This window comes from Cucumis melo, chromosome 10 (genome assembly GCF_025177605.1).
Source record: "Cucumis melo cultivar AY chromosome 10, USDA_Cmelo_AY_1.0, whole genome shotgun sequence".
NCBI lineage: Eukaryota > Viridiplantae > Streptophyta > Magnoliopsida > Cucurbitales > Cucurbitaceae > Cucumis > Cucumis melo.
The window spans coordinates 1,719,161-1,743,215 of NC_066866.1; the positions used below are offsets into that span (position 1 = coordinate 1,719,161).

General features: G+C 34.3%; 4 protein-coding genes and 2 long non-coding RNA genes across 6 annotated transcripts; 3 read left to right on the forward strand and 3 right to left on the reverse strand.

Annotated features, from left to right (window-relative positions):
• Window positions 1–1,504: 1,504 nt before the first annotated feature.
• LOC103489286 (ribulose bisphosphate carboxylase small subunit, chloroplastic) lies at window positions 1,505–2,783 on the reverse strand. Its single transcript, XM_008448380.3, has 3 exons — window positions 2,309–2,783; window positions 2,078–2,212; window positions 1,505–1,977 (listed from the first exon to the last, which is right to left on the reverse strand). The coding sequence occupies exons 1-3, from the start codon at window positions 2,486–2,488 to the stop codon at window positions 1,735–1,737; spliced, it is 558 nt and encodes a 185-aa protein (XP_008446602.1). The 5' UTR covers window positions 2,489–2,783; the 3' UTR covers window positions 1,505–1,734.
• Window positions 2,784–5,079: 2,296 nt separating this feature from the next.
• On the forward strand, window positions 5,080–9,246 carry LOC127151428 (uncharacterized). Its single transcript, XR_007824361.1, has 4 exons — window positions 5,080–5,194; window positions 7,590–7,634; window positions 8,218–8,273; window positions 8,807–9,246. It is a non-coding gene; the product is annotated as an uncharacterized LOC127151428 (long non-coding RNA).
• An 810-nt stretch (window positions 9,247–10,056) lies between these two features.
• LOC127151429 (uncharacterized) lies at window positions 10,057–12,457 on the forward strand. The gene is made up of 2 exons (XR_007824362.1): window positions 10,057–10,744; window positions 11,894–12,457. It is a non-coding gene; the product is annotated as an uncharacterized LOC127151429 (long non-coding RNA).
• Window positions 12,458–15,085: 2,628 nt separating this feature from the next.
• Window positions 15,086–16,166, forward strand: LOC127151351 (LOB domain-containing protein 40-like). Its single transcript, XM_051090876.1, has 2 exons — window positions 15,086–15,269; window positions 15,742–16,166. The coding sequence occupies exons 1-2, from the start codon at window positions 15,086–15,088 to the stop codon at window positions 16,164–16,166; spliced, it is 609 nt and encodes a 202-aa protein (XP_050946833.1).
• A 1,959-nt stretch (window positions 16,167–18,125) lies between these two features.
• Window positions 18,126–20,416, reverse strand: LOC103489285 (zinc finger protein CONSTANS-LIKE 6-like). The gene is made up of 2 exons (XM_008448378.3): window positions 18,640–20,416; window positions 18,126–18,533 (listed from the first exon to the last, which is right to left on the reverse strand). Exons 1-2 carry the CDS (start codon window positions 19,585–19,587, stop codon window positions 18,270–18,272), a joined length of 1,212 nt encoding a protein of 403 aa, XP_008446600.2. The 5' UTR covers window positions 19,588–20,416; the 3' UTR covers window positions 18,126–18,269.
• A 120-nt stretch (window positions 20,417–20,536) lies between these two features.
• LOC103489284 (homocysteine S-methyltransferase 1) lies at window positions 20,537–23,849 on the reverse strand. Its single transcript, XM_008448377.3, has 7 exons — window positions 23,515–23,849; window positions 23,359–23,415; window positions 22,183–22,388; window positions 21,965–22,094; window positions 21,233–21,436; window positions 21,080–21,151; window positions 20,537–20,978 (listed from the first exon to the last, which is right to left on the reverse strand). Exons 1-7 carry the CDS (start codon window positions 23,683–23,685, stop codon window positions 20,832–20,834), a joined length of 987 nt encoding a protein of 328 aa, XP_008446599.2. The 5' UTR covers window positions 23,686–23,849; the 3' UTR covers window positions 20,537–20,831.
• Between the last annotated feature and the right edge of the window lie 206 nt (window positions 23,850–24,055).

Consider the following 24,055-nt stretch of genomic DNA (forward strand, 5'->3'; position numbering starts at 1 on the left):
TGTCTTTTCTTTTGTTTTGTTTTTCCCCCCGCTCTTTAACTACGTTTAAACAATCAACCTACGGAATTTCACATCCAAACCAACACCTTTGGCCTTATCCATCTCAGCCATAACTTATGAAAATTTTCAACACTCCAAATTACATTCAAATAGAATACAATATATTCAAGAATTTAAGTTATTAAATTTTTTGTTGTTCTAATAGTTTTCAATTCAATCAATATCTTTCTGATTTCTTGTAATTCTAATTATATCTAGCTCTCTAAATATTAAGTTGAATAAAAGTGTTCGAGTTTAAAATATAAAATATATTCTAAACAAATTTGATTAAAAAATTAAATAAAAATAAGTTTCTTCAAAAAAAAAAAAAAAACATATTTTGTAAGTGTATACTAAAAATGCATCATCTTTAATTTTCTTGAAATGGGCAGTGGTGTGTCATTTTTTTCTTATTCTTCCATGATAAGATACTTTTGATCACTTCTATCATTCACCATTTGAATTCATAATGTCCCATCATATTTTTGATTGGTCGATTTTGAAAATGTAAGGTTCTCCTTTATTTCCAATGAATGGAGGTTTGTGCTTCCTTGAAGACAAAGGACTTTGACAAGTACATATTGACATTATTTTTCATCTAGTAGGTTCACATTATTAAAAAAAAAAAAAAATGTTCCATAGAATTAGGATGATAATTATGCTCCATCCTCTGTGCCCCTTCATCGATACATTAATTTACTTTCAACCCTATCATCAAAAGATATTACTATCACCATGATTGAATCATGGTTATGCTTTCATATTAATTCATTGTAGATATGTTAAAGTCCCACGTTAGATAAATAAATCGACGTCAATGTATATATGAATGAGGACAACTATCTTTATCGATACAAAGTTTTTAGTTTAAAAACAAAAAGAAAAATCACAATAGTTTATGTTTAAAGTGGAGAAGTAAGTTTATATCCTTAAACTGATGAGATATTTGAAAGGTTGTCATTTTTAACATCAATAACATCAAATGAAAAGGTAAGAGAGAGTGGGATTAGATATGATATTATTAGATAAAAAGTTTACAGCCAAAGATATACAAAGAGTTCCCACTTTGTCACGACGAGAGAAGTAATTTTCATGATGGTTATGGGTCAATTTTGAGCTGGGCCATTGCCAGATATTTCTTTAAGTAAAGCCTGTTAAGAAGAATACACGTGGCGGTTTCTCCATCCACGATGGAAAAAGTAGTCGTTGGGGGTCATTACTCGAGAAAACGGCCCATTTGGCCCAAATGGTTTTTGTTTTCTTTCTTTGAAGAATTATTCGAAATTTAAAAAGGGAAAAATGAAGCCAACGGTTGAGTGGCTGAAATTGATTAAACCTTATCGTTACCACGAATCAATATCCACCACACAAACACAAACGCAAACCCCAATTGAACATTCATAGCGAAATAGATTGAATTTTCACAAGGAAAGATGCAAATAGGAGCGATTGATTGATAGGATAATTCAAGAACAAATCAAAGCATCATTTATTCCAATTCGAATTGGAAAGTCGGGGAAATAAACATAGTGGGATTCAACAGACAAACCAAAACGTAAAATGGAAAAATAAGAAAAAAAGAGTAAAGAAAAAAAATTAAAGGAGGGAAATTTGGTTGAAACCACCCAAGTGATGAAGCTTTAAAAAAGGCAAATGGTTGAAATTCGCCTCAAGAAAGCCGCAGCATAATGGAATTTAAGGAGATGTGTAGAATCTTGGGGGCTTGTAGGCGATGAAACTGATGCACTGCACTTGACGGACGTTGTCAAAGCCAATAACCCTGATGTATGCGTCGGGGTATTCCTTCTTGGCCTCCTCGATCTCATTAACCACCTGAGATGAATCGGTGCAGCCAAACATGGGCAGCTTCCACATGGTCCAGTAGCGTCCATCGTAGTATCCTGGTGACCTGTGGTTCTCACGGTAAACGAATCCACTCTGCCAAAATTAAGAAGAAAAAAAAAAAAAAAAACACTAAGTAATCTCGCAAACACTAATTAATTTAAGTATTCAATCCCATTAAATTAAAAAACCATACGTGAATGTCGAATTCAATGCAGGGAATCCATCCCTTCCTGAGAAGGTAGTCAACTTCCTTTCCCAATTGCTCGTTACTCATATCAGGAAGGTAAGAAAGAGTCTCGAACTTCTTCAATCCAAGTGGTGGCCACACCTAAATTTCAAGAAAAGAAAAAAAAAAAAAAAGAACTAATTATTCATCAACTCAAACAAATATATAATTAATTAATAAAGAAATTGAATTTGATACCTTCATGCACTGAACTCTTCCACCATTGCTAGCCAAAGTGGTGATGTCGTTGTTCTTGCGAGTGACGGGGAAAGCAGCGGCGGATTTGAGGCCAGTGAATGGTGCCACCATGCTAGCTTGAGCAGGGGAAGCACTGTTGACAGAGGCAACAGCGGCGGATGAGAGAATGGATGAAGCCATTTGATGCCTCTTTTTTTTTTTTCCCGAGGGTTAGAAGGATTTACTAATAGCTAGTAGAGTAGTTTGAAGAAGCTCTTGCTGTTGAGTCTGAGAGGCATTGCACTGTGAAATGGTAGTGTATTTATAAGCTCTTTACTATCCTCATTTTATCCATTCACAACCCAATTTAGTGGTTGTAAATTTAGTTGGTAAAAAACTTGAATTTAAGATCACATAGTTGGGATCTCAAACCTTATCACTTCCTCTCACCATTTCCCTTTGACACGTGGCAACAACCCATTACCCTTATCTCTATCAACGGAATGGGGCTGACATTTTTTTTCTCCCCTCTATTCCTTTTGTCCTCACATTACGCTCCCAATTTACTTAATTAATCCTAATCCTATGATCAATTGATGTTGCTTTACTTCGGATGTGTTCTAGCATTACCATTACTGTTCTTCTTCTTCTTTTTTCTTTCTTCTTTCTTCGTCTTTTTTTATCTTTTATTTTTTTGTGCAATTCTATTTTCCTTTGCGTGAGAATAATTATCGGAGTGAGTTTAAATTAAACTAAACTAAATATAGATTAATCTATGATATGAGTCACGTCAATAAGTTACGTGGACCACCGACATTATTGTAGAGAGCTGTTGCAAGATGGGTAAGATCTACATTACCATTGGGCTTTGGATTGTGAGGCCCATACTCAACCTTATACAAAAACAAACAAGGCCCATTTTCCAAATTGTCCATGCTATGTGATATGTGTTTCTATCTAGATGAATGGTTCAAATTTGTTACCACTTTTGTCTTCATTCCAAACCAATATCTAATTTCAAATTTAAAACCATCAATATCTAAAGTAATAATAATAATTCTCACCCTATTATGATATTCTTTTGTTTTTTAAAATAAAATTTTCAAACAAAAACATTCTCTCCCATTTTCGTAACCATTGTATCCTTTATTCCTAATTAACGTGGGACATTGTTCAACTAACTCCGCTATAACAAAGTAACATAACTACATAATCGATGCATATCGACTAGACTAAGCTCACATGTCAGTGATATTAACATTTTGTATATCTTCTTTCTCTTTACTTTTCTAGTTTTTGAAGGATAGATGTAATCGATGAGATATATGATTAAATTTATTTACTATCTATTTTGTACTTTTACTTCATTCTTTCAATCGGATGCTTAATAATTTTAGTCTATTGGTTATGTATTAATTGTTTCTATTTTTTAATTTTACAAATAGATTCGTAGACTTAAAAGACCTCTGATTTGCTAAACTAGATAAAGATGTTGGTTTTTTAATTTGCATGGAAATTAATCGTACTCGTAAAACCATAATCCAATGGGTGAAGTTAGTTTTCCCACGATTGATTTCTATTGTTTTTCTCACTTGTTTTGATTGGATCTAATTGACGTGCACTATATTTTAAAATAAAAATTAATTTTAATGTTGAATATAATTTCACTTAAAAAAGTAAATCCAATAAAAAAAAAAAAAGAAAAGTACTAGAACCATAAACAAGATTATGATAGGCTAAAAGGAGAGTTACACCACTGAGTTTACATTCAAGGTCAAGGAGCCTAAATAGCGCTAACCAACACCTAAGTAGCGCTAACTAACCCTTCAACTCATTCTTAGAGCTCGATCAAGGAGTCCCATCATCATACAAGGCATTTTCTGCACACCCACTACTAACTTAAAATTGTAGTTTGTATTATTAGATTACGAGATAACTGAATTCCCAAATAGAACATGAGAAAACTTAGGTCAACGTTCTTTAAAAATGCATCATTATAACTCCATTTAAGACAACATAATCCTACCCTTAAACTCTTTAGCTTTCATATTTTTTCACTCTCTAACTTAAGAAGGTGTATAAGAAAAAAGGCATACATGTATGACAAGTTCTATCGTGCATGTTTTGTCTTTTGTAACAAGTCACATTCTTCTCTCTTTTTAAATAAATTCACTATTAATATCACTTGAAAGCCAATTGCGTTTCAATTATCTGAGATTCGAAATCAAGACAATTCATATATTTGTTACTTAAGTGAGCTAAAGATACACCATAGAGACTACCAAGTGAAATTTAATGATATAGTCTAATGATATACAATATATAGTCGTATAAGATGGTGAGAAGATAAGTTTGTGAGATTGCTGATTTCAAATCACATATTTTATGAATTTTATTTGTAGTATAACAAATATTTATAAGTTTGAATACAGGAATCAACTATCTCAATTCTTCCAAACCATAGGGTAAATTAAAATTAGAGGACTTATCTCTTAATGCAATCCAAATGCGTAATTCCTTACTTGCATTTCAACTTTTTCTTTGATCTAGAAGAAAAGCAGAAAGCAAATCCAAAGTTATTATTGAAAAAATGTGGGCCAAAATGGTGATATTCGGGTCCATTTTCGTGGCTGCTCACACCCAGGCTTCCTTCCTGGCCCAGATGAAACTACGAACGCAGTTGAAGGATCCAATCCTTATTGGACTTTCTAAGCTCTCGCAATTTCGGAAACGGAGTACAATTTCTCTCTATCGTTTTGTTTTTTTTTTTTTTCCGTTTCTTCGTTGTAATTTCAAAATTTAGTTGATAGGCCATTACTGTCCACCGATGGAGAACTGCTCTCAGCTCTCATCATTTCCTTCACTCAACTTTTGAACTAAAACGACGTCAAAGGATTGCAAAACCCTGTAAGTAGCACATTCTCTATTTCATTTGTTCTCAATTCTTCTGTTTTTGAATAGCATTCTTTTGTAACATATATGATGAAGAGTACAATCGGTTTGAAGTTTACATTCGTGCAATGTTTCAATCTAGATAATGTTTCGTGAGCGCATTAGTTTCTTAAGCTTCGACTTCATAGATTAATTTTTTAGTAAGGTATGTTGAGAAAATATGCTTATTCTACCAAATGCTTGATGTTTTGTCAGCGTGAGTATACGGAACATATTTTAGACATAGGGAAACCATTATTAGTTTAGCATTATTGGACTTCTTTTAACTGATGTTTGGATTTTCTAACCTGACTTTGTAACGAGAAAATTATTAAGCAGATTAGAATGATAGAAAAAAAATCTTCATTCTATTAACTAGCTTCTCAGTAATTTATTTATGACTATATAAATGAAACAATAGGGACAACTTTTGAATATTGGTCGCTAAATTTAATTATACTCTCTAAGTGTTTAGGTGGAATGTATGTTTAACAAAGTAGGTCTACAATTAATCAATTAAGGGTGCGTTTAGGTTGACTTTTTTTTTTTTTATTTTACATATTTTTAAATAGTTCGCCACTTTTACTGTTTAGGCAGTTTTAGGATTTTGGGGCCGTTCTTGGATCACTCCAAGTTAGTTGGTGTTCAAATGGAAGAGAGAAATAAGAGAATTTTGATGGAGGCTTGAAAGTTAGGTCATGTTTGACATTTACCTACTAGATGTCCGCTTGGAAAGTTCATTAGGTTTGTGCCAAATTCCAAGCTTTTTGTAGGTACCTTATCTAGGAAGGGTTCTTACCCTTTTATAGCCTTCTAGGGTTCTTTGATAATTTCCTCTTAATTCTTAATATTTTTCTTATAAAAAATTCCCTTCCCAAAATGGCCAAATCAATTAATTGTTTCTTATAAAAGTAAGTGGGACACCAAGATAAGCTTTTTAAACACTCAAAACCTATATTAACTTTTACTACTGTCGTGTCTGCCTTTGTAAACTGAAGCTCATAGATCAGAGAGAAAGGATTAGGAGAAAGCTCGCGCGAAAGAATACAGACCTTTTGGCATCGTTTTCCAAAAGCTTAGAACCTACTATTATGTAACCCATCTGAATCAATATTAATTTTATCGTTAAAGATTCTGTTGCTCAAGTTGTATTTGTTTGTCATGGCTGTTATAGCCGTTTCTTTTATCCATTTATAAGCGCTTTAAATTACTCTGATGCATGAGGAAAAACTCACTATCTCTTTCACTTTTGTGAAGGTTTCTCACTTACTAATTCTTTCTCTCTAATCTAGATGAAATGATTTTTTAAAAAATTTAATTTGTCCCAATACGAAGCAGAAAAAAGCAGAGTAACAAAGTTATAACTTGCGCTAAGTTTGGAAAACCTACTCATTATAAGTGACTCTGAAAGGAAATTGGTAAAGAATTAGATCTCTCATTACTTAAAAATGCAGCAGTTTTTGGAATACCATTATTAGTTAGGCGCTTGATTTGGCACCAATGAATTCCTATTTTGTGACTGGGAAGAGCACTTACTTAGTGGTTAGTCCATCTTGATTTCTTGAGTTTAGGTTCGGCTTTAATCGTACACTACATACTAATAAATATTTTCTTTGCATAATGGGTATGCTTTGGGGCTAGAACTCCATGACCCAGGAATCCATTGGGTGGATCTTTGTAGATCTAGGTTCTGGTATTGATAAGAAGGTAAAAGTTATAATCTTTCTTCATTACAAATAAATAACCATGCTTCAGTTGGAGCTAAAGTTCCTTAATAAGATAATCAACCCTTAATGAACTTACATTTTGCCCAAGCAAAAGTTTTTCAATTGGCATTTTGTTGTTTGATTTCTTGTGTTGTACTAGGAAGGCCCCCCACTGTGTTTCATATGTGACTCTGCCTTTGCTAGAGAGGTGGATGGCCTGGACAGTATCACGTGATTAGAAGAGTGATATTAAAGGATAAATGTTCCCTCTTTTTGTCCTCCATTCCTGTGTGTATATGTACAAGTTAGTCCTTTCATCTTCCTCAAACTACTATAATCAGCTCTAGCCATGGTTTAGAAATAACGCTCAAACTTGTAGAAAATTGATGATTTTATATCAAGTAGTAATAAAGGCATATTCCCTGTTGATATTTTTGGGGAGTGAAGATAAATTCTTCCATGTGGCAACCTCCAAGTAAAATAAAGCTCCGTTCGGTTTAGCGGGCCGAAGTGCTAATTTTATCAATTACGTGCAAAGAAATGTATCTACAAAATCATTCCGATTCAAACTTCCAATATTTCCTTTTTGAGTTTCACCATCAATTAGTAATTTCTGCCTTTAAAATGGGTATAACATCAGTTTCACTTATTCGTATCTGATACAGGGCACCCAGGTATAGACATGAAAAGGTGAACAGAACCTATTTTACGTAAGATTCTGAATCTCTGATGTTGCTATTCGTAATGTAATTGATTCTTCCTTAATTCTCCTCGCTAGTGAATCACTACTTATGGAATGCTACAATGTGCATATCTTTTGGCAGATCCTTCTCTCCTTGAAAAAAAAAAAATCATGTCTGGTCCAGTACTTCATTTTACTTTATCCTGGTGACGATTGCCAAGCTAACAATTCTGGAAAATTAAAACCTCCTCGAGAATTTAGAATCTTTTGGGTGCACAGTCATTGAATACAAACTTCAACCAATTCGTGAAAGTTCAATTTTCGTATAGAAATCTTCTTTCAGGATGACTTATCTGGTTGTAGAAGCTTGAGTAATTGTAGGTATATATACAATTAATTACGCATATCTAATTTACCCAGTACCATGGAGGGATTTACGCACAGAACATCTCAAGTAAAACACGCCTAAAGGTGTTTTTACTGATGGGGGCTTAGTTCATGGTTTGAAATTGCAGTTTTGCAGCCATGCTTCTGAAAATTTACTATTACACGTACTTCACCAAAGGTTACAGTAGCAAATTTATCTTCTAACGCAAGTTGTACAAATCCAGGGGTCAGAATGTGGCAACCTATGCTTAAAATCCACCCCATCACCTTCACTTACTGGGTACATTAATGATTTGTATCTCTGTTGTTGCTTTAATTGAATTTGTAGGCACTGTTTCTCTAAGTATATATTATGGAGTATGATCAGGTAAATTGATGGTGTTCCCAAGAGCTTTTGAAGTGGTAATTAAGCCAGATTTAGAAGACTATGTATATAATATCAATGAAATCTATCATTTACATTACAAATATAATATAACTAACAGTAGACTGTCATATATTAGCTTTGTTGGTAGGGATTGGAGGGAATAGGTTGACTAAAGTTTAAGCAAAGAACATTTCAGGCAGTTTGTCACTTTTTGGAGTCAGAGGCAGCTGTAGTTTTTTTGGTTCAATATAAAAGAAAACTAAGCTTGTAGTGTTGTGTATATGTAATTTGATGTGAATAGGTAAAGAAGAAAAGAATGTAATTGGAATTTTAGAAGCTGTCAAGTCTGAAGAAGTTGAAATCCAATATTGACCAAGTCATTTGCTTTTTTGTTTTCACCCCCCCCCCCCCCCCCTTTTATTTAACATTTGCCTTTTCTCTTGCAGAATAAGAAGAAGGAGAAGAAGAAGAGTAAAGAGGCCCCAAAGGGCCAAAAGGAAAAAGGCAAAGGTAATAAAAAGACACCCAAAGAGGATTAAAGGTCATAGGACAGAAGAAGAGTACAAAGTCCAAATAAGAAGCAAAAGTTGCTCAACTTTAATGCCTGCATGGGGCTCAAAATTCAAGATAGCCTTATTTTATTTTCTGAAATTGATAAATGGGTCCCTTTTTTTTTTTTTCTTTTCCCTTTCGGATGCTCTGTTCTTTGTGTGGGACATATCCCCTTCATCACTCTTTATTCATTCTCACGAGTCATTGCCTACCCTCCCCTTCTCTGCCATCCACACTACAAATGTTTTCATTTTCAATCCACCCTCTGCCCATTTCTTTTCTCAGTTACGAGTCCATGTCTTTACGTTACCCAATAAAACAACTATTTAATTAATTACCTGTCGTTTTTCTTTATATATATAAAGTAGATGCTAATTAAACACAAACGCATGCGTAATTAATTATCTTTATCACCTGCTAATCTACACACACCTTAATCCACATAAAAATGAATCATACTAGTAGGTTGTGCAAGGGGTTTTCTTTTTCTTCTTTTTATTCAGAACCTTCACCTTATAATAATTACTACTTTAAAAGTTTTCTCATTCCAAAACATGTTTTTTGAAAATTTTAGAATGGTGTGGGTGATACTTTTATGTGGCCCCCTCTATGGAAAAAAGAGGGGGAAAATGTTGAACAACTCTTTTCTACAAAAGTATTTAATTTAAGTTAACCCAATTATAATCTTAGATTGATAGGATCAATGAGTACGGAAAGCTTCAGTATTATTACAATAATATTATATTTAGGGCCATAAATTAAAATGTTTGGTAGAAATGAGACCAATTGGGAGCTCCCAAAGAACTCACATGACTGTTGTATCTCATCAGAAATTATATAGATGCCTTTGCCAATCCACTCATCAAGGAAGAAAGAGTTTGCGTTGTAATTGTCTCCTAATTACTCGAGACATCCAATAACAAAACCTTACGTGGCTTTATTGGAATCTTAGTCTTTTTTTTTTTTTTTCTTTCTAAAAGAATATATATATATATATATATATAGCACCGACATAGTTAGAATTTTGAAATATGGGGAGCAAAACCATGCTAAATTACTATGTGTTTTTTTTGTTGTTGTTGGTGTTGGTGTTAAGTTATAAGAGTGAGGAAATTGAAGTAGTAATAAATAGAGAAAACAGGAGTCAAACCTAACTTGCCATTATCATATTATATGAAAGTGGACCATTTGAGTCTGCTATTCCCTCATCACGTGGGCCATTGTCGACTCTCTTTCTCTCTTCTCTCTGAGTCCCATTATAGCCGTCTTTTCCTTTGCTCTTATATCTCTAACCTAAGCCTCAAATCCATTTCAACGCACTAACAATTTCTTTCCTCTCTATTTTTTCCAAACTCAATTTACTATGACATTCATACATGCCGACCACCCACATACACCACGGATTTGAGTGTTCTTGAAATATTTCAAGTTTCAAATTCTTTTTTTATTTTTTTTATTTTTATTGTGGGTTTTTCTTCCGGCCGCCGGCAAGCCACCATGTTCAACAGAAGAATCGCCACTTCCTCCTCCTCTTCCTCCACCTCTGCTTTTGCTATACTAATTTTGATCCTCTGGGTGTCACAGATTTGGGTTTGTTGTCACTGTCAAGCTAGAGCATCACGGATTTTTCCTCCTCCTCCTCCTCCGCCGCCGTCCCCACCGCATACGACGGATAAATCACTCCCTGGTGAAGAAAAAGACAACGCCAAAAATGAACTTCTCCAAAAATACTTCAACAGCAGAGCCTTCGATCGTCACCATCACCGCCATGATGAAGGATTTGAAGACAGCAAACGGAAAATCCCCAGTTGTCCAGATCCTCTTCATAATTAGTAGGATTAATTATTCAATTTTACACTCTTTCCCGTCCAAAATACCCCCGTTTTTCTCTTCAATTTTTTCTTCTTTTCTCTTTGTTAAACACGCGTTTGTCTATGATTCAATAGAGAAAACCGGGGTTATTTTGGTACTTCACTTCACTTTGTTATATATGAAATCATAAATTCCTTCTCTTTAATTCATTCCAGTACAGAAAACAATGTGTAGTATGTGTTTTTCCAGGTTTTATCTTTTAAATTTTGTACTGCAAAATGCCAGAAGGTCGGTTCTGTTCTGTGTCTGTACAAACAATAGGAGGGTTCAATTTCAAAACAAAAGAAATGCCAATCCATTGTCCGTAGCTGAAGGTAAAAAAGTGGGGAAGAAGAAGAAATAAAAATTAAAAAAAGGAGGTATTAAATAATGTTATGTGATGTGTAGTATGTCATTTCAATGTCGAATCTGAATGATCTGGCATTGGCAGATATATCGGTTTATTATTATTCTTCCTCCATTTCCGTTGGGTACCCGAAGGCTGAAGCTTCGGAGCTTTCTCCTAATTGGGCCTACTGGCCCTTAAAACACCAAATTAATAGGCCCAACCCACATATACGAGCTTCCGATTTCCTATTCTTCTATTTCACTTCATCATTCTTCTTTCCATTGTCAAGATAAAACAAAATTTTGAATTGAAAAATCATTTGACTGATTTTTATAGTTTATTTTTAATAATGATAATAATATGTTCATGAAAAAAAAAAAAAAAAAAGGAAGGGGTTTGAAGGAGACAAAGGTAAGGTTAAAATGAGAGTTATAAATAGTAGAGGGGGGGAAAGAAGTAAGAAGTAGATTGGAGGTTGGATTTTAGTGTTTGTTTGGTTTAGGAAAATGGAGATATGGAGATCTTTGTGGTTGTTGGTTTGTGGTATAATTTAATTGTCTTACAATGAAAATAATAATAATAACATAGGGAGGCCCAGCAATTAAAAGAAAAAACACATAGGTAGGAATGAGTACAAACCATTAGTACTATAAAAATGGTCTGCTTTGCAAATGTTTCTATTTTATTTATTTACTTATTCTTTTTTAAGAAAAAAAATGTTTGCTAATGTTTCTAATCTGACATATTTCACTTTTTTTTTTTTTTTGCTTTAATTGTTTAGTTTTGAAGCCAAATGGTAACTATTTCAAAGTGCCTCATCCAATGGAGAATTTGCACTTACTACACCAAACTGAACATAGAAACGTACAAGAATGGCCATGGAAATTGAAAAAGGGGATGGAGACGGGAAACAACCTTGTCCATTGTTGTCCGACTCCGTGAACATCTCTGGTTTATTGGTTAGGAAAGGAGAGATCAAATTAAACGTTTGAAGAAGAAGAAGAAGAAGAAGAAGAAGAAGAAGAAGAAGAAGAAGAAGAAGAAGAAGAAGAAGAAGAAGAAGAAAGAAAGGGGAAGGGGAAAAAAGGAAGCAAAAAACAAAACAGAGAAACCGAGATATGAGAATACGGCGCGTATTGCGCGGCGAAGAAGTTGAGAAAAAGCTGCAATTTATTTATACACTTAGCCAAGCAGCAGCCCCCCTGCTTTCTTTGTCGCCTTCTAATTTGGATTTTGGAATCAATCTTCTCTCTTTTTCCACATTTTTATTTTCTTTTCCTTCTTTTATCACATTTCTCATTTATAGAATCCCTTCTGTTTTAACATAATAAAATTATTCTTTGTTTTCTGAGAAACTATGACTAAACTAATTCTCTTCTAATTTTATCAACTTGTCATTTGTTAAAATTGTGCCAAGTTGAAGTTTTAAATTTTTACTTACTAGCGATCTTCAAATATGAAAAAGAACCATTTGTGGATAAGAATAAATTTAATATAATACCTCACTATTCTTCACAATAGAAATGCATGCAATAGATGGGTTAAAAGAAATTTTTGTGAATATTGGTAAATGATTAATTCTGTACGTTGACGTGTATTTATGAGATATGATTGGTAGGTATATAAATTGAATATTGGTAGGAGTGTTGGATATTAAATATAGTGTTTCAATGTACATTTCAAAATATGAAGGTGTGAATTCATGAATTACTTGTATTCAAAATACAAAAGCATATTTTATATTTTGAAACAAAATAATACAAATAGGAATGGCATATTTCTTAATTTAACCAAAAAGATTTGAACGACGGGGTTTGGTTTGGGTAGCCGGCCCATTAACAAAGTATTGGAGTGGCCCATAGGCCCACTGATGGATTAGCGGACCATCGGATCCAACCCGTTGATGGACCAGCGAACCAACCAACGGCCCAAAATTGATGAAATAGCCCTTTGAAACAAAATTAATTTGCATGTCCACTTTTTTGGGAATCAGCATCTCCCTCTAGGGGGTGTGGAGGAAAAAAGCGTCATTGTGCTAAACGGATTTTCGAGTAGTGTCATGATCATGACTAGGATGGAATACATGAAAAAAATAAAATAATACTTGCATGCATTCAAACAATATATACATATTTTAGTCTACAGACAAACGATATGATTTTTTTTTTTTTATTTATTTAGAAATAGATATGCGTATATGGATACTAGCTAGACCAATAACTAAGATGAGGACAACTCTAAAAGTATTGTAACGTTAAAACGTGATATCATCTTTACTTTCCAAAAGAAAGACCTAAAATAATTTAACTTTTGAGATTGCTTATGCATATATCACGCTAGTGTCGGTGGAAACCTATATACGTTTTCTTTGTTATTTTGCCAACTACTCGATTTCTAATAATGAAACCAAAACCCATTTCCTTATTCACATACTCCACATAAAAATCAACTCTACTTTATAAAGTGATAAATCCTTTTCTAGAATTAGCATTGTTCACATAATTCTGTGGTAATTAAACCAAAATCCAACCTAAATTGTACACATATATTTCAAGAGACCATATGCATTTAGGGCATGAAACTATAATTTTGCTTCAATTAGCAAATCCAACAAAAGAAGAATTGATTGTAATAAAGCCTTCTCCTACCAACACGTCACAATATCAAGTTTAATCAAACAACAAAATCCTCACATTAATCAAAGAATCAAAGTCATTTGCCCAAAAAATGGAAACCACTTAATACTTAATTAACTTCTCCCATTCATTTCCACAAAAACCATTTGCACTTTAGCGGTTTCTAAATTCCAAGGGCTCTGCATTTTTCATTTTATGGAATATTTATTTGTTTTTAATTAGATAGACCAACATAATTTGTACACGATTCTAAAACGCGCGCGATCCGTTACAACCTCCTACACGCGCTACATCATCTCGTACATAGGCTTATACATACACTTGTATAAGCATGCAATTTTTTGGGGTCGTCTCTTGTATAATATGACTTTACTTTACCTAATTTATTACTTATTTTCGTATGCTTTTTTTTTTCTTTCGATCATAATTACATATCATCATGCAAAATTATGAAAAAAATTATTTGTTAATTAAACTTTGAGAAATGATAATTATGAATTCGATCTATTGGTAAATTTTGATTATCAACTTTTCAAAACTCGAACCCTAGAACTCGAAGTTGATGATAAATGTTCTACTAATATATATATATATATATATATATATATATATATATATATATATATATATATATAAATGGAAAAAAAAAACAAAGAAAAACTGTAAGTCGAAGTAATGTAAAAGGATCAATTCCTATATATTATTATTAAGATAGAAAAAGAAAAAAAAAAAAGAAAGCAAAAAAGGTGATGGTAAATGTAAAATTGTATTTGGGAAGAGGAAAAAAGGTGTGGTTTTGTGGGGGCAAAATGCAATAAAGAGTAGTGCTCTTCTAGAACATAACATGACACAACAACCCATCATCACTCATCACATTCCCATTAAGCACTTTTTTTAATTTTGTTTTTTGAATATACACTACAAAACACAGCCACTGCATGCCCTCCACATTTCTACTTGCTTTGCTGTTTCTCTTTTAATTATTCATCAATTTCTCCCATTATAAACTCATTCATACATACATTACATTACATTACATTGCATTGCATTGCATTGCATTGCATACATCAAATATAAATATATATATATATACTCTTAATTTTTAATAAGACAAAAATCCACTTTGAGGAGTTCCTTCAAAAATCACTTATTGAAGTAGAATTGATGATGTGAAGAAATTCCTTGAATGCCCTCGATTTCTTTAGATTCATAAATAGATACCCCTCTTCTGCTTTGTTCTTCCATTAATTAGCTTTATTATTATTTTTCTTTTCTATAAACAATCCGAAATTAAAATTTAAAAGAGAAAAAAAAAACAATAATAATTAGGAATGAAAATGAGTTGCAATGGGTGTCGGATTCTTCGTAAAGGATGCAGCGATGATTGTATAATTAGACCTTGTCTTCAATGGATTCCCTCCTCCGATTCTCAAGCCAACGCCACCATTTTTCTCGCCAAATTTTACGGCCGCGCCGGCCTCTTCAACCTCATCACCGCCGCCGCCCATCACCTCCGCCCTGGTATATATAATTTCTTCTCTCTTTCCTTTTTCTTCTTCTTCTTTTTTTTTTTTAATTTTCTTTTCACTAAAAAAGTTAAAATATGTCAAATGTTGAAGAGGATGGTGTTCTTTTGAAAAGCAGGTTGGAAGTTAACAAACTATTTCAATGTAATTAAATTTAACTACATCAACTTCTTAAGATTCTCACTCCCTTGTTTTTGAGCTTGAAATTTTACAGAAGATACAATCAAGGGGTATTGCTTTGATATCATTTGATTCACGGAAAAATTAAAGCTGATAAGTTATTGTGAATTCTTAATATGAATAATTGTGTAAAACTATTTCATTCTCTAATTACCATCGTACGATTTTAAATCATAACGCATTAATTTTTGTTAAGTTTATGAATCAAAACACATTATTTGAGGACACTGTGTTGTCATGTTGGTGATATATAACAGTTAAGTTGTCTTCTTGTTGCGTTTTTTTAGCCATTTTCAAGTCATTGTTGTACGAGGCGTGCGGTCGGATGGTGAATCCTGTGTACGGTTCTGTTGGATTGCTGTGCTCCGGCGACTGGGAACGCTGTCAGGCAGCCGTCGACGCCGTCTTGAACGGATCCATGAACGTGGAACCAGATACGCCGCCGTCAAACAACGGTAACTTTTCCCTCAAATGCTGCGACATTCGCCACGTTTGTAACGAACCCAATTTGGCTGCTTCCGGCGATCTTCTCAAGGTCAAGGGTCGGAGCCGGTTCAAGAAGCCCGATCATCGAACCAAATCGAAACCCGGTCCGGATCATGAATTAGGAATTGGGTCTAGTTCTGATGAATCGGGCCGGGATTTGAGAAGTGGAAGCTGGTTTGAGAAGGCCGACGTTGAGCTGGAATTGACTCTTAAATCGGCTCAGTAAAGGAAGAAAAAGAGAAAATTAAAAATTATATATATATATATATATATATTATATATATATTATATAAGAGTTAAAAAATATATATATATATATATATAATTTGGAAAAAGAATTGGATTGTGGAGAATGGACATGTGGCTATGTGATGAAGTTGAGGGCTATGTATGTGTATTCCATGCACAAGGCAGTTATACTTATTTACTGTGCTTTGCAAATTTTCCATCTTTTTCTTTCTGTTTGTATAGAATATATTGTAAAAAAAAAACATTATAATAAAACTTATATGGTTTTAGTGTATGAATGAACTAATGAACCTTGGTCCTTTTTACTCATCGTTACACTTCACAAATATGTATGCATTTCATTTTTAAAAGCAATAGCGTAGATAATGTATGGACAGATAACAAAGATGTCCATGGTTTGTGTTTACAAGATTTTCATTCCATGACCAACCCACTCCAATTTGCATAAAAAATATATTCATAATAATGTATATAAATTAGTAAACTCAAGGTTGTATTTCTTTTTCTTTATTTTTTAATAGTTAGGGAAAATAAAATATAAATAAGTTGTATTGAATGAAATAAAACAACAAAAAGAAAAGACATATGCATAACTGTTCAAAATTCTCATGGGCCCTTATTGGGGTTGAAATCATTTTGGGCCGAGTGTTCTGAGTTTGATGGGTTGGGTCCAGAATCAGAAATTTAATTAGGAGAGAGTTACTATTATAACCCTTAGTTTCAAATTAATTAAATATATAACAATATTTTAATAAAATTACAAATGTAGCAAAATGTGTCAAAATCTATTACTGATAAACCATATTGTAAATATCGATATATCACTTAATCACAAGAGTCTACCATAATAGAAGTCTATCATTGAAAAATTGGATACCGATTCTCTAGATGAAGAACCAACTAATTCTAGAATAAGATGACGTTGATTTTTAGTTTTTATTTACTTTCCTTATTACAACAGAAAATCAAACATTCAATTTTACCGTACCAAGATATTTATATGCGAGGACGTGCTTTGTTAGAAGAGTATTAATTCAATTAATAAGAGTTAAATTCAAATTAACATTATCTAAAGCGTCACATCCATCTAAAAAAATTTGAACTAAAAAATAATACAATACTAATTTAGATTCAATGAGTAGATTTTTCCTCCCAACATTATTCAATAAGTAAAATGAAACCAATCATATCAAGTACCTTATCCACCTAAGTTAAATGAAAAATAAATATATAAAGAAAGGTCCAACGTTTCAGTAAATTTGAAATAAAAGTGGAATTTTTGTTTCTTTGAAAACGAAACATCAAAATTGATATTGGGACATAATTTCCAAAGAGGTATAAGTCTTTAGGAGTTTATTACATGGGTCCACATACACTTTTATCATATGTATTGGAAAACCATACATTCTCATCCAAGTTAGGTGTCCAATGTCAAACACTTTGTTAACTTTTCTAATTCTAATTTCGAAGGTATAAAGGATCGATTAGTTTACTATTAATAGGAAATCATAATCTAACAAGTTTTTTCCCTTTTGTTCCATTAGTATAAAAATTTGGGAGAAAATTCAATTTCTACAATTGAAATTTTGAAGGAACAACTACAACTCAACTGTCATGTTTTAGAGGCGGTTTTGGTTTTGCAATCTGTTAAAAGAAAGAAAACCAATTAACTCATAAATGTCTAATTATTTGATGGGTTCTTCACACCAACTTAATCTTATTAGCTACCAAAATAAGCACTTAACTGACATTAAGTGTGTATGTGTGTGGTATCAAGCCTATCTGTCCACCAACGTTATTAAAAAGAGATGTGGGTTGAGCTTTCATTCTGAGATAACATAAAACTATAAAGCTTTCAATTAATGGCAACCGATGTAGGTTTCACATACAAAATTTCATTAGACGTTTCTAGGAATCAGAAGTGGGAGAAAGAGACTTCAACTCCAAATTATCCGATGAATACGGAACTTTGGATAAAAGGCATTTATTGTATAAAATTAGTGGTACAAAATCAAAATTGGCGATTAAATTACAAACAAGCACAGATTGAAAATATATATACTATATGTTAATAATTAATTCATTGATTAAATAAAGGCAAAGGTGGTGGCGCAAAGCATGACGATCTCTTCACAAACCTCCCTTTCATTCTCGGTCTCTTCTCTGCATTCAATTTCCTAACTTCATATCTTATTTTCTTTGCGAATAATCTCGTCCTTCTCTTCTCTCTGTACCTTGACACTCGTGCTTCTCTCTCTCCTTCAACTCCGGTCACCGCGTGTCGTCCAATTCCGCTGCCAAACTCCCCATAAGGCTGATAGTAACAATCACTCTCATACGTACCCTTCATAAAAACATACTTCACTTTCAGAGACAGCATTTATTATAGAAATAACATTCTTAAAACAATAACATAAGCTAATAAATATCATAGAGGGAAGAGAGCAGACCATGTAGTCTGGCCAGTAATAATCGAGGTCGAGATTCGGTCGATCGCCGGATGTCCATGGAGTTCCTCTACTCCCCCAAGCTATAATCACTGCTTCACTATCCAAACTCAATGATATTTTCTTTTTGTTTTTAACAACCTTTGTCTCTTCCATCTCAAGTTCACCGTTCTTCACCACTGCCATGACTTCCATCATCACCTTGTCTTCGTCCTCACCGCACGTTGTCGGATTGCTGCCAAAGTCCATAAAGTTCAGCTCAAATGGCTCCCTCATTGTATCGGCTTCTGAGCCGAGCATCGGAGTTAATTCCTCAATCTCATCGGGTTCAATCTTAATAATTTCGTGGCTGTTTAAAGAATAATCATCTTTAGTCAATGAGTGGTCTTTGGAAGCTGCTAGCCCCAGTTCTTCCATATCAAAGCACTCATTATCAAGCGAGTTTCCCAATAAACTCTCAACATCAGCTGCAAATTCAGCAGGATCCATATCATACGAGAGATAACCATTTGAGCTTTCTTTTTCTCCAACAAAACTTGCCAAATTGCCATCCTTTGAATCGGCTCCCAATACAGGAACTCTATGAAGGAGAAGCTGTTCTTGTTCTTCAGATTCTTCTTTAGCACTAACCTCCGGTACCTGTGGAAATGGTTTCCTGGCCGGAGCAGTCTTTCCTATTCGAGGCGACCGTGGCTTTTTGGTGAAGCCCTGGTGCCATGAGGCAGCAGAGGAGTTGTCTGAAGAGGGTCTGAACGAGGCAGTTTGGAGACGAACTCGCTCATGTCTACGAGCCAAGGAGTTGGCGGAGTGAACTGAAGCATCACAAGCTTGGCACAAAAAAGCATCATCGGCAGCGCAGTACCACCGAGCCCGCTTGCTGATACAGCTATCACAGGCTCTGGCAGTCTTGCCTCCCTCTGCTGTTTTCTCCACACTTTTCCTTGTCGTCATTGGATTCAAATAACCAGAAACGTCAGGAGTCAATAGACTAGAAACTCAGATCAGAATGTGAGTTTGTATTAAAAACTCAACTCTCGGCCTTCAAATTGAACACTGTACATAGAGACCGAGTCTGATATTTTCTACTAGTTGGTGTTATTTTATAAAAAGTTCACGAGAAAATATTTTAACAGGACACCATCGAGGGGCCAAGGGTATGCCCCACAGACTGCGCTTTTACAGTTAAATTCACAAATCACAACAGAGAAGAGTGTCGACTGGGAAAGAATTGCACTTTTGGGCACTTTTTTACTAAAAAAGGGACTTGCAGTGTGTGGGTCAGACAGAAGGGCCTTATCCACTTCTTCATTGGTTGAAGGATCAAAGTTCATCCAAAGGCTTGTTCTCTGATTGGCTGCCTAAATTTGTGGGGCACCCTAATTAAGAGGGGATGAGGAAAACTCCGAAACCAACCCATCACACATCTTTCTCCCTGTGAAAGGGACACTTTTATTTTTGGTTCAACTAAAAGTTGAGATCTTGTTTAGGGCCCCCCATCTCCAAATTGCATTATCCATTACCTTCTGTCTAATCCCATACTTTTCGGCTTCTTCTTCTCAGTCTACATTGAGGATAAACTTTCTCCACTTTTTATCTTTTCCCAGAAAAGAAGAAGATTTTCTCAGCCCAGTTCCAGCTGATCAAATCAGTCGACATTTTATATATATATATATATGCACACTTGCAAGTATTATATAAGCAACTAAGATTGGGAATATTGGGAAAAAATCTGATATATATAGATTTCCTAATCCAGTAAGGGATTTGAACTCTGACGGTTCTTATTTTTCTGCCCATAAACTTCCAAGTTCTGCCCCAGTATCCAAAGTTTGCCTTGTCCTGAATGACCCACTCTAAGATTTTTATCATTCCTTGAAATAAAATATAAAATATGCTCTGAAAATGTAATAATTTTCTTTTCCTCAATTTATTTGAATATCATAAATAGGAAAAAAACAAGCCTATTTTCTTTAATTAGACTGGAGTTTGATACAATGAAAATCTATATCAAGTACATCTGGAGTGAAAACCGTAATACATCAATCTAGTAGTTAAAAAAAATTAAAAAAGGTTAAAAGTTATTCCAAAGAAAGTATTTTGAAGTTACTGACCAACTTGCCCCTCGCTTTAGTATAATCTTTCCCTTTAATCAACAATCCCATCCAGCTACGGACGGTAAACTTTATTGGTTGTCACTAATGGGAGCTTTCTTTCAAAACCTTTGATACAGCTCGGATGGTAGACGGTGTTGTACGACAACAGCCTCCAATGAATGTTGCTCCCAATTTGCGCCATCTTGAAGTAAATGATTCGAATTTGTCATCACCAAAACAATTTGATGGCTACCAAAACCAGAACACTAAATTAGAAATGGAAATATCATAATGTAGGCCCACAAACCATGAAATATCAGAGTGGGGGAGGGAGGAATAAGTTGACTCACCAGCCATTTCTTGAATCTTCCATCCCATACCTCGCCACTATTGGGATAGACAACTATGTGCTTGTTTGTTAACTGTAGTGAACAATTTCGTTTCAAAACCATTGAATGAAAGAAACTATTTTAAATCTCAACTATAAGAGATTTAGTTCCTACCTCTTTGAACTTTGTAATCAGAGCTTCAATAAAATGAGGAGGTGTACAGTTTATGCCAACCGCATTTACTTTGTCACTTTTATTTATTGCATAGAGGCACTTCTCGAAGCTCTCTCCAGATGGTGCATTCTCACCATCTACGGAGCTAAAGCAGATCCAGGATGGAATTTGGACGTTTTCTTCTTCGAGCAACTCCACACAGGCCTACATGGGGTGGGGGGGGGGGGGGGGGGGGGAGGGGGATGGAATTTGGAAGCATGATCATAAAGAGGACAGAAAAACAAGCAAAAAGCAAAAACAATTGAAACAAGTGTCCTGGCATGCTCATGACAATAATCGGAAACATTCAACATTTTTCTTCCATTTCGTAACTAAAACTAACTAAATCAGGATTTAACTAAAGATATATATTATTATTATTATTGTTATTATTTCGAAAAGAAATCATAATTTTAACATAAAAGAATTTTGATCATGAATTATGCAGTTCATAAACTAAGACTTAATGATCCACACGCCAGATGGTCATCAAATTACCTGATCCCTTGAAATGAACTACTCATAAATTCAAAACAGATTATAAAAAATATGGTAAGCTGTTTGCTGAAATACTTTATGATTCAGACCAAAGCATAACAACATAATTTACAATGGTATCATCACTGCAAGGGTAAGAGTGGGTCGATAATTAAACCACAATTGAGAATGATATGAGATGGGCATAAAACAAACCTGGGCTTCCAGCTTATTGGGAATAGTCTCAAATGCAAGCAAATCTGGGCTAGCATCAACAAGAATCCGCAATCTGCGTCGATGAAAATCCTTCAGCTTATCTACATTTACATCTGGCCCATAATGCCCACTGAGGAGGGGAGGTAGAAATAGGTTTCGATCAGATTGTCAATACCAAATATTTACAAACTCCTTGTGACTAATTATTTCGAATTCACCTGTACTCTGAGCCATCAGCAAGATAGGCACCATAGCTTCCAATGGATGCTGCAACCAAAGCCCTATTGTAATTATGCCCTGGGATACACTTCACAGAATCCCAGAAACTATCACGAGCTTCAATGGCCAATTTAACACTCTTTTCTAAGAGCAACTCCCCTTCTTCCACGGAGAGCCCCTTTGATATAAACCCAGGAATTGTGGCCTGTAATAGAATAACATGTTCAACAAGAGAGAATAATTAACTGGCTTGAATACTGATTTATTGGTATTCTGTTTATAATTTCTAAAAGAAGCAATTATTTCTATAAAAATTTTATGAGAAATAAAGCCAGAAAACATTTCAATTCCTGAAGATTGTTGGAGTTCTTAAGAAACTATAACTCACAAACTGATGTCATATTTTACACTCCAATTCTATCTGAGGTCAATAAAATGAAGAGAATTCTGATATGGAACAATAAAGTTATGAAAACTAAAAGGAGATATCAATTCAATTATGAGTTATACAAAATTGAATCTAATTTTAAATGGAAAAATGAAGATCTTTTACATTAGCATGACAAACAAAATGTCATTTTAAATGTCATTCAATCAATCGGTTGAACAGATCACTTAATTCTGCAACGTTTAATATTGGAAAACTTACAGGATATTTAATATCTTACATAGGTAATGATACATTTAGAATAGGGATCTTGATTTACTACATGCACTTTTGACAATGGAGCTAAACCGATGTGGTTAGATATTATTAAGCACACAAACATTAGCCTTCCAGATATTAAATACTGTCTGCTTCCTGTACATCAGGTCCACTACCTATAACAATTTGAATGTCCAGAAATGCTACTTCATGGAAAGAACTTCAATCCAATTAATTTAACTCGATTGAAATTTCTCCAATTTGATCCTGTTCATTGAACAGCGGATCAAATTTAGTACATCATTTCACGACTGGACAGAAACGCTCATTTTGAACTTTTTGATTTCAATTCAAGAGGAGTGATCAGTTTGATCCTCACCCATTCTGTTCATCGTCATTAAAATATCCAATTTGAACCATCAAGTTTTAAACAAACAACAGTAGAACATTTAAAAGAAAGACACCCCAAAGCCATCACAGAGTGAAAAGTACAAAAACAAAGAAAGCTTAATCCATTGGCATTGCAAACCTGGTAAGATGAAGTAACCAAAATATCTGCTCCAGCCTCCAAGTACTCCAAATGGACCTGATAGCAAATACGATCCAAGGACCGACGAGAATGAGAACGTGATGCACCGAAACAACAACAACAACAACAACAACAACAGATACTGTAAGAGATAACCTTCTTGATTAGGTCAGGATCATTAATGAGGCAAACAGCACTCCAAAGTGGATCGTTAAAGACAGCGCCGTGTTTCTCAAGCTGTGTGGCTAAACCTCCATCAATTACCGCACAACCTCCAGCGTTGTGTAAAAGATCATCCAACAATGTGGTGGCCTTCTCAATCCCCATCTCCTCGTTCCGTCCGTCTCGCTGCTTTGAAAATCGATAAGCAAATCACCGGCAGTGATGTAGGAAGAGGGAAATGGAGGACAAAGTCAATAAATATAAATGTGAACAATGTCGCTCTGTCGTTTGAACATGGACGCCTTTTTTACTCAGATTCGCAAGTAAATGTGCGCGCCAATACCACCGTTTTTTGTAGCCCTCGGGGTTGGTGGAGAATCGAAAACTCAAATCCATTTCCATTTTTCTTTTTTACTTTTGGGCTCAAGCCCATTCACTTTCCTTTAATTCTCATTCTACTCTTTCATTATTCAATCTAAGTTTTTCGTAAAATTGAAACATTCTTATTTAAAAACCTTATCTTACCAACTCCAAA